The sequence below is a fragment of the Bos mutus genome, chromosome 19 (genome assembly GCF_027580195.1).
Source record: "Bos mutus isolate GX-2022 chromosome 19, NWIPB_WYAK_1.1, whole genome shotgun sequence".
Taxonomy (NCBI): Eukaryota; Metazoa; Chordata; class Mammalia; order Artiodactyla; family Bovidae; genus Bos; species Bos mutus.
Window position 1 is genome coordinate 34,598,047 of NC_091635.1, and position 15,309 is coordinate 34,613,355.

Genomic DNA, 15,309 nt, shown 5'->3' on the forward strand with positions numbered 1-15,309 from the left:
TCCAAAGAACACCCAGGACCAATCCCAGTGGTTAGGACTTTCCAATGCAGGGGGTGTGGATTCAATCCCTGGACGAGGAGGTCCTAGGATTCCCACATGCCTTGCAGCCAAAAAAAAAAACAAAACATAAAACAGAAGCGATACTGTATCAAATTCAATACAAGACTTTCTTTAAAAATGGTCCATATTAAAAAAAAATTCTTTAAAAAATATAAAGAAACTAAGGAGGACTCTCCAGCCTGGGGACCCTGCCATGAACACCATCAGGTAAACACACCCCTCCTGCCAGTCTTCCCACCCACTGAACCCACTGCTCCCTCACCAGCCAGACACCTACCCAGGAAGACAGCTCAGCATGACCCCCTGGTCTGAGAGTGGTGGTCAAGTCTTGAAGAAAATGGAGCTGACTTCCAAATCTAAAACTGCCTTTATTTGTGGTTGGCTCAGCATAAGGTGCCATCATTGATCAGCAGAGTTATAAAACTGTACAGGAGGTACAAAAATAGGCTGTTTAACTTAGATAATTACCCTCACATCATCAACCTTTAAAAATACACGTAAAAATTGTACAATCTGGCAGTTTATAAAATATAAAGCTAAAAAGAGGATTTTTAGGTTCCACAAAGAGGATTGTATCACACGATTAACACATACCCATGAAACAATTAACCATCCACAGAGAAGACACAATGGCACAGAATTTAAAAAAAAAAAAACAAAAAACTCACTTAAAAATTAACATTTTCACCCTGACCAAATTATTCACCCTTTAATGACAAAACTGCTGTAAGGCGTCCATCCCATGGAAGGATACAGTATAACTTTTCCAGTTTTAAAATGGTCAGGGGTGTTTATCCAAAGCAAATCTGATGTGCTTTAAGCAAGTGCAACTGTCACTGGACACACTTCAGCGTAAAAATTAAATAAATATAAATAGGTTCAATAAATAGGTCGTTGCAAAAAGAACACTACGTAAAGTTAGCATCTGAGAATGTGGCAGAATCGACTGGTAATGCTTTCTAGGTCAGTGGGGACGCCCCCGTCACAGCTTCCGGGACACTGAAAAGGAATACTGTACCTGCCGGACACTTGAGAACAGGGGGTGAGGTGAGCGGGGTGGGGACTTTGGCTGGAAGTGTTGGTTAAGGCTGCTCCAGTGGGGAGGCTCACTGTGGATGCTGTCTTTGCGGTTTTCCAATGAATACAGAGAGGATTTAAGTCCTGATACAAGAATTGGAACCAGTTACTCGTGGGAAATCACTGATTCACAGAGAAAACTAAATATACAAAGAGTAGACTCTTTGGTTTAAAAGATAATGGTCTAAAAAAAACCCAAAGAATGATAATGGTCCAACCCTGGAAGGTGGAATTCTGGCTCATCTGTACAGGACACCCAGAGACTTACTTCCAGGCAAGCTCAGTGCGCACAGCGATGCACAAATGAGAACAGCCCCAGGAAACCCAAGCCTGGCCCCGGGCCAACTTCGGAGAAAGACGCGTCCAAGAGGAGAAAGCCCTACAACCCAAAGGACCCCCCTCATCTTTGACGTCAGACCAGCCACCAGTTCATCTTTTTCACTGCGGTGATAAATGAATGGCATTCACACAAAACCTCACCCAAAGGATCAGTCAACTGAAGAAACTACTCCAGGATGGTGAAGGGTGGCCAAGGAAAAGAAACACTGGGAAGTACGAAGAAGAGGGATTTCAGAAGGTGAACGATCGGAGAGAAAACTCAAGAGAATAGAAAGAGGCTCCTTTCAGGTATGCTGTGCGCTGTCCCCCGGCCCTTCCACAGAAGCCTGTGAAAACGGAACCAGCCCACCTCCCTGGATGACCTCAAGCCTGAGGATCCGAAGAACAGAGATACACAGTGAGAACAGTCCCGGGAAAGCCAAGCCTGGCCGTGGTTCAACTTCGGAGAAAAGAGCGTCCAAGAGGAGAAAACTCTACGACCCAAAGGCCCCCCTCACATCTTCGATGTCAGACCAGACTCCAGATCTTCTCTTTCACTGTGGTGATAAATGAATGGCATTCACACAAAACCTCACTCAAAGGATCAGGGTGAGCTCTGATAAGGAACTTCCTTCTCAAGTTGGTAGGAAGAAGTACTTAACTGGGCCTGCTAACCGGTGGATCTCCCACTGAAAGATGTGTAAGGGGTGGGAATGATGTCTCCCTGGGGAGAGTCGACGAGGACTACTGCACTGAGAAAGGGGGAGGTGGGAGAGGAACTTGGTGCCCAGGTGGCATGCATGAGACATCAGGTGCTTTAGTGACATCATGTAACACCTGTGATTGCCAAGTGAGCAGATGCTCTGGTGCCCATGACAGGTGGAGCTCTTTAAAAACTGAAGTTAAAAGGACTCAAGAAGCAGCATGAGGATTCTGGCAAGTGTGCCAAGGACAGATTCGACACAAGGTTCAATACAAGATTTAAAGAGACGATGGTGTCCTTGGGATTCCTAACAGATGTGACTAAACTCTGTCTTAAAGATGAGACAGGACTTCCCTGGTAGTCCAGTGGATAAGAACCCGTCTGCCAATGCAGGGGACACGGGTTCGACTCCTGGTCTGAGGAAGTTTCCATATGCCTCGGGGCAACTAACTGAAGCATACTGAAGCCTGTACGCCCTACGGCCCGTGATCTGCAAGAAGAAAAGCCACCTCGATGAGAAGCTGGTGACCTCAACTAGAGTAGCCCCTGCTTGCCACAAGTAGAGAAAGCCCGTGTGCAGCAGCAAAGACCCAGCACAGCCAAAAATAAATTTAAAAAAAAAGAAGATAAAGATGGTGTACTTGTGAAAATTCAGCCTTCCAGGAATTGTACAAAAGATCAGATCAACAGCTCAGCTGTGACAGGACGTGGCCGACTGCAGAACCCTCTTTTCATGAAAGAACACCTTCCTGCTCAAAACAACAGGAAACCAGAATTTTAGAGACCAGGACAAACCAGATGGTGCCCGAGGTGTCATCATGATGGGCACCCACACAAGACCTCTACAGGCCACTTGGGAGGACTGATGGGTGCCCGGGTTCCCAAAGGTGACGGAGAGAAGATGAACAGAAGGTGATCTGCTGGGTGCCAACCCCAGACGCACGCCCTTCCCCACCACTGCCTGTCCGCTCTCTACCACTGGCTCATGTGAAAGCTGAGGTTTGGCCTGTTTTGTTCACCTGTCTCTGGCACCCAATATCCTGTCCAGCACATATAGAAGCGCTCAAATAAAATACAGTGAATAAACGAGTTTGAGACAGTGGGATGGTTAAAAACTAGTACCACAAGCAGAAAAGGCAGTTAAAAAAAAAAAAAAAGCTGTCCTGGAGGCAAGAGGGGCCAAAACAGAGAGATGACACAAACCCTGGGGTGTTGGGAATGGCCTGGCTACTCCCCGGAGAGAGCATTCAGCAGAGACAAAGACGAGGCAGCTGACCCCCTACCCCCGCCCCCAGCAGCGCGGGAAGCTGACAGTCCCTTAAATCACTCGCGGCACTTTCTGCTTCTCCACCTCGAACTGTCTCATCATCTGCCCTGGCGGCAAAGCGACCTGCAGAGCGGTATGAGGACAGCCGGGGAAGGGGCCGGCCCGGGAGCATCAGAGCTGGGAGGAGAAAGACGGTGGTTTTCCGAGTTCCTGAAAAACGGACAGCATGGTACGAGACCTGATGCTGACCGAGGATGCCAGGTCCCTAGGTCTAAACGAGGTAACTGATGAGGTTTAAAGATGTAGGATAATTTTAAAAGAGAGAGAGACAGAGAGAGAAGATGACTTTAGGCAGACAGAAAGGAAGGGAGTTAAATTCACTGAAGGCGGAATGAGTGTGTTGGTGACGCTCTCGTTCAAATCCACTGTCGGAAAACATCTTGCGAGGAGAAGAAACAGCGATTTCTCTCTGTCAGTTAGAGAAACTTGACAGTAACGTTCTTCCTCCTGAGCAGAGTCTCTTGAGTTCACCAGGACCGAACTGCAGTGATCCCTCCACCTGGCTAGAGAAGGTACTCAGAAAATGCTTCCTCACCTGTATCCTGACTGCATTAAACTTCTAAGGGCTTTCGGCAGAGAAAAGACAGAAAATTTTGACTAAAACCAATGTTAAACATTGTATCAATTTTGGGGGGAAAAACCCATGGTATTGACGTAATTTAGAGAGCATGATTTTGAGGTTGTGTCATACACGTGCATAGTGTTGCCACGACGTTACTCTTCAGCATTAGAGAACCGGGGGCTACCCTACAAAATAGAAGGTGTATTATTCTGTTTCTTGCATTGCTTCTTCATGAGTAAGCTTCAAGTTCAGTTTAGCTCACACTAATGTAGCATTCTACGGTATGATCAAAATAAAAAGTTATTAAAATCTGCCAAGAGAAACATAAAAGCCTGCCCACAAAGTGTGTGGTGACCCTGGCCTCGGCCCTCAACCCCCTGGCCCATCCTGCTGGCCCCAGGGACAGAGTGGCCTCACCGCCTGCCTGCTGGCCAGGACTCCCCTGGTGGGCCCTGAATGTCCCATCTGGCCTGCTCCCCTCCGGCCCCTCCGGCCTGTCCCTGCCCGGGTCTGAGCTTCTACCCCTCGTGGCCAGGGGACTTATCCCCTCTTGCTTCCAGATGCTCCTAAATAACCCCGAGTGCCCAAGGCACGGACCCACTGAAGGCCACCATTCAGGCCACTGATGCTCGGGGCCACGGCATCCTCTCGGTGTCTGTGAGACCTGCAGACACGACCTTGCCTTTCAGAGTGTCGGGCTGGCCTGTCCCCTCACCGCACCCCTACGCTCAAGGTTCTCGCTGCCCCAGAGGAAACGCTGGTCACAGTGACCTGGGAGCCTGCGGGTGCACAGAGTCTCTGATCCCCAGGGACGACACTCTCTGAAGGCCCTCCCCCTCCCAGGGACCCTCTCCTCCAGGGCCCTGCTCCTAGCAGAGGCCACACCTAGCAGCTCGGCCTAGATGGTCCAAGAGAGGGGCGCTCCTGGACCCAGCACGCGGGCAACACAGAGAGGTCCCTCGTCTCTCTTCCTTAAAGGCCTACAGGCTGGCATCAGACAGGGAGTTTTAAAAGAAATGCGAGTCTGAAGCGAGTATATCCAGGAGAAGACGGACGGCACTCCTCTCTGCCTCTGGGACCGGTCCTCCTTTGCAGACATCCCCCAGTGGTCCAACTTTCATGACCAGTGTCTTCCCAGCTCCTCCGCAGGTTGGGGGGGTGGGGGGAATCACCTTTCCCTCTGCCCGGAGTTGGCATCTTCCCCTGCTGGCTGCGGAGTGGGCAGCTCAAGGCACTTGGCTTCCGGGCCTGGTCTCCCTGCTCGGCCAGGAGGCAGCGGGCTGCGGCTCGTAGAGACCAGGCCCTCAGTCCCAGCGAGGCCACCAGCGTGGAGGCCGCCCGGCTCAGAGGGCGTCTGCAGTCACGGGGGGCTGGGGCTCGGGGGGCTCGTGGTAGTAGGGCTGGAAGGGCCTCTCGTGGCGGCACAGCTCCATGGCACGGTAGGTGTGTGAGAGGAGGTGGGGGAAGCGGGAGGTGAAGTAGCGCACGAAGTCGTCAGGGAGGGCGCCCAGCGTCTGCTGCACCTCCTCGGGCAGCTCCCGGTAGTGGTGCTTCTGCAGACGGGCGGACACAGACACGTGGTCGGCGGAGAGAAGCCCGTGGGACCCGGGCCAGACCCGCTCGAGGAACACAGACTGTGAGGCTCGCTAAAGGGACCACCCGTCCACTCCCCGGTCTCTTCCCCTTCTTCGGGGGAGGTCTTTGAGGCTGGTGCGGGGAGAGCAGGGAGGGGCAGTCAGGTGCAGAAAGGGCCCCCATAGAGGGACTTCATCGAGTGCTGTCCAGGCAGGGAGAAGGCACCGTGCAAGCCAGTGAAGGATGTGGTGACTGAGCCCACTTCCCAGAGCACAGCTCCCTGCCCCAGCATCCCTGAAGAGAAGGCTCATCCAGGGGAAGGAACAGCTGCTAATGTATCCAGTGCAGCCACGGCCACCTAGCCTCTGTGAGTTCCTCACTCCAGGGTGGCCAGAGCACCCATGGGGAAGGGATACGAGGAGGGGGCTGTGCAGCACCCTGCCCGGCCCCGCTGTGCGCCCTCGGCCCTCACCTTATTCCTCATGGCTCTGAGGAGATCTCGGACCGAACTGCCTTTATAGGTCCTGAATTTCCGCAGATCTAGAAAAAAAAAGAAGGGAGGCAATGTAACAAACCCACCAGATTCCAAAAGAAAACAGTTTCTGGGGCTCCTGGAGATGAAGCAATCTTAGGATAGAAACATGACCTAACTCCATCCTCATCGCAGATTTTCCCAATCTGAACCCGGTGTGGGGCGGCAGCGTTAGCCTGAATTCTGCCTCCCAGTCACGCCCGTGGTCAGAGACAGCCGCTGAGAGCGCCATACATGTCACAAACCTGTCACTCTGAGAGACAAAGGGGGACACGCACGAGAGCAGTGGGGTGACCGGCTATCCAGACCACAGGAAGCCTCGGCCCCAGAAGTGGTATTGGAGCCCCAAGCGGCCTGGAGTTGTTGCTCCCATGCCTGCTTCTCAGAAGTGTTCACGAGAAATCGCCTCTGCCCACAGGTGCCCGGGGCACCTCATGGTCACCTGTCTGCAGGGGGACGGTGATGTTCTCCCGCCAGTCCATCTTCACCACGGCCCGCCCGCCGCGCTCCAGCTGCTTCACTATTGGGCCGTCCAGGGCCTCTTTCTCTATCCGGTCACTCACGTCCTGGGAGGGAGACAGGGCACCAGGCGATGGTCAGTGTGGAGGCGCTGAGGGCTGAGGATGGCCCGGCCACCCCTGCCTGAGCCGGGCAGCGAGGGTCCTGCCTGCTCCCCGGGAGCAGCCCCGCCTGCCACTTGCTGAGGAGAGACCCCCCGGCTCCACCACAGATGCGCGCCGTCCACAGACGTGCAGCACCTTGCCTGCCTGTCACCATACTACGTGCCACACGGGGCCACGCGTGCAATCTGTATTCACTGATGAACCAAGAGAAAGGTTCACTTGGATTGACACGCTGTGACTTCTGTGTGCCCACACACACAAAGCCATGACTGTTGGGGGGAGGTTTATCATTCTTCAATCAAACAATTAGAAAAAAACAGGAAGCCAAGACTTCTTTCAGAGGAGAAAAGCCAGTGACAAGAGTATCGGGTCTAAAGGCCCCAGCTATGGATCCAAATCCTGCTCTGTGTTTGCGGGGATGCACCTGACCACGGGCCTCTCGGAGTCCCCATCAGTGAGACAGGTCCACCGAGCAGCCTTGTGGGGAGCACAGCCTTCATCTTTGACGAAGATAAAATCAGACCAGCTGACTGTCTAACTTGCAGTTGCAAAAGGAAAGCCTTGGGGGGAACTGATGGTCAACTTGGGTACATGGGGGGCTTCCCTGGTGGCTCAGTGGTAAATAATCCACTGCAACGCAGGAGACACAGCAAACAGGGGTTTGATCCCTGGGTCGGGAAGATCCCCTGGAGGGGGGCATGGCAACCCACTCGAGCATTCTTGCCTAAAGAATCCCATGGAGAGAGCAGCGTGGTGGGCTTCGGTCATAGGGTCGCAGAGTCAGACACGACCAAAGCAACTAAGCGTGCGCTTGAGTACACGGGGGCACTTGGAGCTGAACCTCAGAGCTGGCACAGCTTGTGATACGGACGGAAGCCTGTATGTTCACAAGACATGCGACCGGAGATACTAAGAACTTACATCTCAACCTGGGGTGAGGTGAAGTTCCCTTTGCATGAGCTTTATTCCTGCCCTACATCTTATCATCAGCCAAGTGACCTGGCTAATCCGGAGGTCCCCTGAAGACGTCTGCCCTCAGATATAATGTCACTGCATTCTTAGACTACAGTGTGATGTAGACATAAACACTTATGTGCACTGGGAAACCAAAGTGTGACTCGCTTTACTGCAATATTCAGTTTATCACCAGGGTCTGGAGCCGAGCCTGCAGTATCTCCTAGGTCTGCCTGTATGAAGAAAATATGTTGAGATGCCAACTGTGGTTCTCTTTCGGTTGTGGGATTATGGGTCATTTAGTTTCATTCTTTGTTCTTTGCTGTAGTTTCTGGAAAGAAACAGGCAAGGTTAAATGAATATTTTTGATGAAGAAAACAAACATCTCCACCTGGAAGAACTGGAGCTGCTTTTCCAGGCTCCAGAAGAAAGGGTGTTTCAGCACATGCTTCGCTGACGGGCGCTTCTGGGGGTCCATGGCGATCATCTTCTCTATTAATTCCCGGGCAATGACGTCCTCTGCAGAGGAGGAAAACAGACACACAGCTCGTTATGACCAGCCTCAAGCTGCAAGCAAATAAATACCCAAACCTTAACAGTCTGCGTCCCTGCAACTCAAGGTTCTGCCGACAAGTGAAAGTCGCTCAGTCGTGTCCGACTCCTTGCAACCCCATGGACTATACAGTCCATGGAATTCTCCAGGCTAGAATACTGGAGTGGGTAGCCTTTCCCTTCTCCAGGGGATCTTCTCAACCCAGGGAAAGAACCCAGGTCTCCCGCATTGTGGGCAGATTCTTTACAAGCTGAGCCACAAGGGAAGCCCAAGGATGCTGGAGTGGGTACCCTATCCCTTCTCCAGCAGATCTCCCCAACCCAGGAATCAAACCGGGGTCTCCTGCATTGCAGGCAGATTCTTTACCAACCAAGCTATCAAGGAAGCCCTGATAGCTACTGACAGAAACCCATTCCAGTAACATAAGACTTCGGCTAAAAAGGAGAGACCTCATTTGCAGTTAATGAAAAGGAGTGATCCGAAATACTTGCTACCAGAGTCTGGGTGACCTGTCCTGCCTCCACACGCTGGGCTGTGGGCCACCAGGGTGACGCACTGGCTGAATGTGGATGGACGTGGGTAGAGAGTCAAGATGAAGGTTAAAAACGGGCGTGCTTTCCCTGGTGGTCCAGTGGTTGAGAATCCGCCTGCCAATGCAGGGGACGTGGGTTTGATTCCTGGTTTGGGAACTAAGATTCTACATGCCACAAGGCAACTAAATCTGTGCGTCACTGCGCCCTAGAGTCTGTGCTCCACGACAAGAGAAACCACTGCAATGAGAAGCCTGTACACCACAACTAGAGAAAGCCCACGTGCAACAAAGACCACCAGTGCAGCCACAAATAAATCAATAATCAGAAAAGAGCATGCTGCAAGATACTATGTACTATTTTAAAACTCCATTTTTTATAAAAATATGAATATGTGTCTAGAGAGATGATCAGAATAATGTGTACGAAGGTACTGATAGCAGTCATTCATCACTGTGTAATGGGTCTATGAGCCTTTATGCTAATCTGTTTTGTCTCCAGGGAATAAGGAAAATCAATCCATGAGCAAGACTGTAAGATAGTTTAAATCTTTTTAAAGGGCAGGAGTAGGTGTCACAGGCCAATTACAATGTGGGAAGCCCTTCGGTCAGGCAGAAAGGCTTGTCCTCATGCCTGGAGAGTGAGTACCCAGATCATCTGTTTCTAGACCAGGGTGACCCCGACTGCCAGCCCACACACGAGAGCCCAGTTTATGGAGCATGGCCCTTCTATCTCCCCGAACATCAGGACAGGAAGGTACCTCAAATTGGTTAACCCTCAGGAGTCACAACCTGGAAAACAGAGGTCCCCAAAGGGCCCTTGCCCAGGTCACAAAGGCTGTCATATGACCTCAGGAACCTGGGAGTTACTTGGCTTCAGGACGCCCCCCCCAGCCCTCCACCAGCTCTGGACTGAGTCCTTGGTTCACTGAGGCCCACTGGGCGAGCAGCTGGAAAGAAGGCCCCCTGGGGGCTCAGAGCCAGCACCACCCCTGCCCGCAGGGGCTGCTCCCGAGCCCCCGACTCTGCCACCTGCTCACTGTACTTCTTGGGGTACAGGCAGTCAAGCCCTGCCCACCCCCCCGCCCCGAGCTCCAACTCACCATGCTTCTCTGGGTGCAGGCAGTCAAGGCTGTAGGCACCCAGGAGGATGTTGGCCTGGCGTTGCAGGGACTTGCCAAAGGGGTGGCTGCCCTCAGATATCACGTAGTAGAAGACGCAGCCCGCGGAGAAGATGTCCACCGTGTAGGTCTGAAAAGAAACGAGGGGCATCAGATGCTCTGGAGGGTGAGGGAGTTCTCATTCTCACCTAGGAGCAGAGGTGCAGCTGCTCGGAGCAGTGCTGGGCGTGGAGAACTGGGCTCTGGAGCCAAGAGGCCCCGGGCCACTCTGCACCTCAGCATTCACGACCATGAAGTGAGGATGAGCCCACGGGGCTGCTGTGAAGATTAGCTGCGTCCTTGCTGCTAGTCATTCTTTACCCAACCAGCTCGTCACTCCTTGAGGGCCGGGCTGCCTTTGCATCCCTGTGGTACCCCAGGTAAGTGCATACAACAGGTCTTAACCTTTGTTAATAAATGAAATACAGCTTTCGGTGGGAATTCCCTGGCAGTCCAGGTTAGGACTCTGCGTCTCACTGCTAAAAGCATGAGTTCGATTCCTGGTCAGGGAATTAAGATCCTGTGTGCTATGTGGTTAGGCCAAAAAAAAAAAAAAAAAAAGAGTGTTTCATTCAAAAACAGCTCCAGAAAGTGATTATTTGACAAGTTTCCAGTGCATTCACTTTAATGTTATCTATTAACATGTCTTACTTATCCCATGAAACCATTCCGTGTCTACAGATGAAACTGGTGTGTGTGTGACTTCTAGCTTGGTCTACGTGGGGTATAACGCTGGGGTGTAACCCAAGCACAGTGTGGGTCCCTCATGCCAGGCCCCACCACTTGGATTTTCCACCAGATGACATGGGGCTCTAGTGAGAGAGTCAGGAGCTGGTCACCTTCCTCACCGGAGAAAACACACCCTTCACAAGAGCCTCACAAGGTGAGCGGAGCAAACGTCACCATCCCCAGACGAAGACACAGGCAGAGCGGTTTGATGACAAGCCCAGGGTCACTGCTGGGGAGTGACCAACCAGGGCAAGACGCAGGTCTTATTGCCAAGTCCAATAAATTACTCTGTTGTTAGAGCGTTCCTGGTGACAGATTCAGTACCGGAGGAACAAGTCCACCAGCCACTTCCAGCCTCCTCGGGGAACGGCCGACACTCCGTTTTCCGCAGCCTGCGCTGCCGGTGTCCCCAGCATCCCACCCCGATGCTGCCCCGGGGGCTCCTGTCCTGCATGCTGGCCCCTCTGCCTCCGAACTCCAGAGCTCACCTCTAGGCTCAGTTATGCTCTTTCCCAATCTCATTTCTGCCTCTGGTCCTTGTAGTTTAAGTCCTCTGTAAGCTGATAAAATACACATGCTGCCAAGTCTGAGGTAAGTTGAGTCTTTGGTAAGACTTGATATGAGAAAGTTACTACAAAAATTGCTGTGGGATTAGATGTGGGAGACTCAACTGTAAGCTAGATGGGACATAAATAGCTCGAGGCTAGGATTCCGCTCTCAAATCACTCAGGGGGTTTAAAACTGAGTCTCAGTGCAGAAGTCACAGAAGGCATTGTGAGCATGCTTTATGCAAGAGAGGAAATCAGCAACTCCATTCAGTTGGACCCAAAGTCAAAAAAAGATATATGGCAAAACTAATACAATATTGTAAAGTTAAAAATAAAATAAAAAAAAAATAGATTAAAAAAAAAAAAGGCATTCCCAATTTTACAAAACAATCAATAAAACAACAAAAAAAGACCTTGTTTTACAGCAAAGATTTCTCTTACTTAGAGAGCCATGTTACTTAAATTTAAAATTAAATGTTTACAGTGTATATGTATTTTCTTATGATTCTCTATCGTAACTGACTTTTTTTTATTAACAGACCAACTGCTGGTCCCCAGTGAAATAAGATGGCTCTGCTGCATCTTATCTATTTTAGGATGGCTGATCCCATCCAAGTCTGCTCAGGGAAGTGTCGGATAATCCTTCAGGGTCTTGGTGAGCTAGAAAGCAAGGTGCTCAGACACACCTGGGCTCTTAGCAAAAGAACGAAGAACCCAGCTCAAAGAGGCTCCGGTTGGGCAAATCTGGAACAATTTGAGTATCAAAAGGAATGGGAGCTATTTTCACAGACGTTTAAGAAACATCTGATGAAGCTCAACTTTCAGGAACCAAGGACTGCCAGAAAATATTAGCCTCTACATTAAGCATTTAGATGCTTACCTGAAATCTGCCTTGTACAAAGGAATGGTATGGATAAATTGAACTGCACATTTTTTTTAAACTTGATTGCTATTAAAGCAGAAATTATAAGGTTGTAAAAAAAAAGGGAATAGGAACAAAAACAAATAAGACTACACCGGGTTATATTACTATTTTTTTTTTTTAATCCATGAGTCCATAGTGACTTAAAATAGAAAGGGCATAGAAAAATGTCAGCTAATAAATGTAGAATTTCAACTGAATGGAGTGATTCAGGCAAGGGATGCCATCGCATGCTGAATCATTACCTGAGTGACTGTTGGTATCAGGATACTGACATTCTGCCAGGGTGTTGCCCCACACGGTCCTGGCAAAGGGGATATGCCGCTGTTAAATACCTGTGCCAGGTGGGCCAACTCGGCATCACCAGCAGGGGTACAGTAATAGTAATGGTACAACCTGAGTGTGGCTGTTCTTGTCCAAAACACTTAATTTGAATCCAACTGAACCTTTAGACCTACTTCTAGTTCACAAGAAATATAAGGAATAGATGGGCAAATTCAACATCACCAAGAGGAAATGGGTGAGTGAATCCTGAGTGGGGCGTTCTACAGAGAAGCATCTGGACTCCTCAGAGAGCCACTGTCATGGGGCAGAAAAGGTGGGAGAACCGTGTCAATTAAAGGAGAGAAAATCAGGGACTTCCCTGGTGGTCCAGTGGTTAAGACCCCACACTCCCAATGTAGGCGGCCGGGGTCTGACCCCTGGTTGAGGAACTGTTCAAATGCCATGCAACAAACACACTTGGTCGGGTCCTGGTTGACAAAACGCAGCTCTGTAACAGACCTCTGGGGAACAACTAGGGAGACTGGAATATGGATTGAATACTAGGCATCGTGGAAACAGTATTAGCGGCTGAGGTGTAATCATGGTGAGGTGGTTAGGAGGTAGAACGTACTTGTCTTTGGGAGACAAGTGCCAAAGCATTAAAGGGTAAAGGGCTGGGAGGCCTGCCACTCACATGCAAGTAGTTTCAGGGACAGAGAGAAAGTGAAAAATATTGACAGATGCTGAACTGAGGTAGAGGTACAGGGACACTCACTGCTCTCAGTTCTCTGTATTCTCAAAACAGAAAGCTGGAAAACCAAAAATTTTAAAAAGAATGAAAACTGGAAGTCTGCTCACCTTATGCTAGCCCTGATTTCCCAGTTTCCCAAAATAGGGGGAAAGTGATTGGAGGAGTAGAAGGGAAGAAAGACAGACCACGGCCCAGCAGACAATGTTAAGGTGGCAGCACATGCTGCTGGGAGAGTAGCTCTTTGCTAAAGAAACCTCCCTCTCCAGCAGTGAGCGCGGCAGCCCGTCGGCAACTGGAGCTTCTGACTCCCGAAGGTATGAGAGGCTGGCTCCGCGGTTTTCACAGAGTCGTGCCCTTTACTCACGGGGTTCTCCTTGCAGTCTTCGCTCAGCATCTCCGGGGCGATCCAACCTTCGGTGCCCGGCACCCCCGAGCGGCGGCTGAAGCTGTGCCTGCCCACGGCCAGCTTCTTGCAGAGGCCGAAGTCGGAGATCATGGCCTTGATCCTGCCATGTGCGTTGGGCATGGAGAGGAGGATGTTGTGGGGCTTCAGGTCTCTGTGAACTAACAGAACAGCCCAGGTCAGTCCACTTCTTCCACCATGGGGATGCGCCCTCCTCAGATTCCCGAGAGACCCGCTGCTGCCCCTAAAGCTTCTAGTCTTCAAATGTGAAAGTCCTTGGGTTTGTAGACCACTGGGACCCCAGCCATGCGGCAAAGAGCTTCAACAGAGGCGAGGCCACCTGGGCAAGTCATCTCCCTGCCCGGCAAGGGGGGGCTTCTCACCGATGTTGAGGGAGTGCAGGTGGGCCAGGCCCGAGGTGGTCTGTTGCAGCAGGGTGATGGGCTCCAGGCCGAGGTGGGCGAAATCCTTCTGCTCCACGTACTGCAAGAGAGACAAAGGCGGGGTCACCGCACGGGGCCCTGGGGGTCAGCTCCTCAGCACACTTCTCTCACTCTCTCTTTTTAAAAGTGATTCAATTTTATTTAGAAACACTCTGCCTGAAGGCTTTTGCTTTAAGTAACATCTGGTATTGGGTCAGTTTGTTTTCTTTTATCATATTTTAAGAACGAAATGAGAATTTTTACTGACAATGTTTTCTACTTCCATCTTTTCCAGCAGACTTTCTCCTGAAGTTATAGGCTAACTTAAACAAGCAAACAAGGCTCCAGTTTACTAGTTTATGAGATGATGAGAGGGTAAAAAACCCAAGTTCATTGCCTCCTACAGTAAACTCTACGATGAGGCCAAATGATACTCAAACAGTTTTACAGCCTTGAAACTGAGCAAAAGGGATTCGATGGATGATCTTAATGACTCCAGTCATCAACTAGCATCCTCCTAGCCCACACCAGCCCTGACCAGCAACAAGAGGAAGGACTAACCATGTTTCCTGGAAACCAAGAGGGAGACAGATGCCACCTGCAACCAAAGACTTTCCCAGGCAGCCGAGGGGACCACACAATTAAAGTTTGGGTGGGGACTTCCCTGGGTGTCCAGGGGCTAAGACTCCAAGCTCCCAGTGCAGGGGGCCTGGATTGGATCCCTGGTCAGGGAACTAGATCCCACATGCCACAACTAAAGATCACATGGAACACATGGAACAGCAACTAGGAACTGGTGCAGCCAAGTAACTAAACAAAAAAAGCTGGGGAGATGAAAACACGCTATATTCCACTGCTTATGGCTAAATGCGTACATACCCTTGTTGACATTGGGCAAACGGTACATTTAAAATTAACATATGTTAATGTAACCTTAATCAAGCTAATAAAAGTAAATGAAAAACAACACAAAAACAGCAGTTAGTCCCTAAAACCGCGCCAGAGCTGCGGGGAGAGGGACCGGGGCACCCACCTCCTGCAGCGTGGCCGCGCACAGCTCGATGGCGATATACTGGAACTGCCGGTCCCTCTCAGTGCAGAAGTAGCGGATCACGTTTGGGTGCTCGTCCGACTCTCTCAGCAGCTGGACCTCACGGTCCGCGAAACTGAAACACTCGGGCAGGATCCTCTTGACTGCCACGTCACGGTTGTCAAACATGCCCCTGCCGGACGAGGAGAGGAAAGCGGGCTGAGGAAATGCCCAGCAAACACTGGGCCCACCGGGCTCCTTCCACCG

The 15,309-nt window shown here is 50.8% G+C and overlaps 1 protein-coding gene across 2 annotated transcripts in view; it reads right to left on the minus strand.

Moving 5' to 3' along the window:
• Positions 1-310: 310 nt before the first annotated feature.
• The window catches only part of ERN1 (endoplasmic reticulum to nucleus signaling 1), an 82,749-nt gene continuing 67,750 nt past the window's right edge, over positions 311-15,309 (minus strand). Inside the window, exons 15-22 of one of the 2 annotated variants that reach the window (XM_070390084.1) lie at positions 15,046-15,235; positions 13,974-14,073; positions 13,552-13,751; positions 9,917-10,064; positions 8,123-8,250; positions 6,597-6,720; positions 6,095-6,162; positions 311-5,600 (exon numbers count right to left, since the gene is read on the minus strand). In XM_070390084.1, coding sequence (XP_070246185.1) covers positions 5,391-5,600; positions 6,095-6,162; positions 6,597-6,720; positions 8,123-8,250; positions 9,917-10,064; positions 13,552-13,751; positions 13,974-14,073; positions 15,046-15,235 — 1,168 coding nt within the window. In that variant the 3' untranslated portion in view covers positions 311-5,390. The remainder of the gene's footprint in view (positions 5,601-6,094; positions 6,163-6,596; positions 6,721-8,122; positions 8,251-9,916; positions 10,065-13,551; positions 13,752-13,973; positions 14,074-15,045; positions 15,236-15,309) is intronic. The other variant, XM_070390083.1, reaches the window with a different exon arrangement.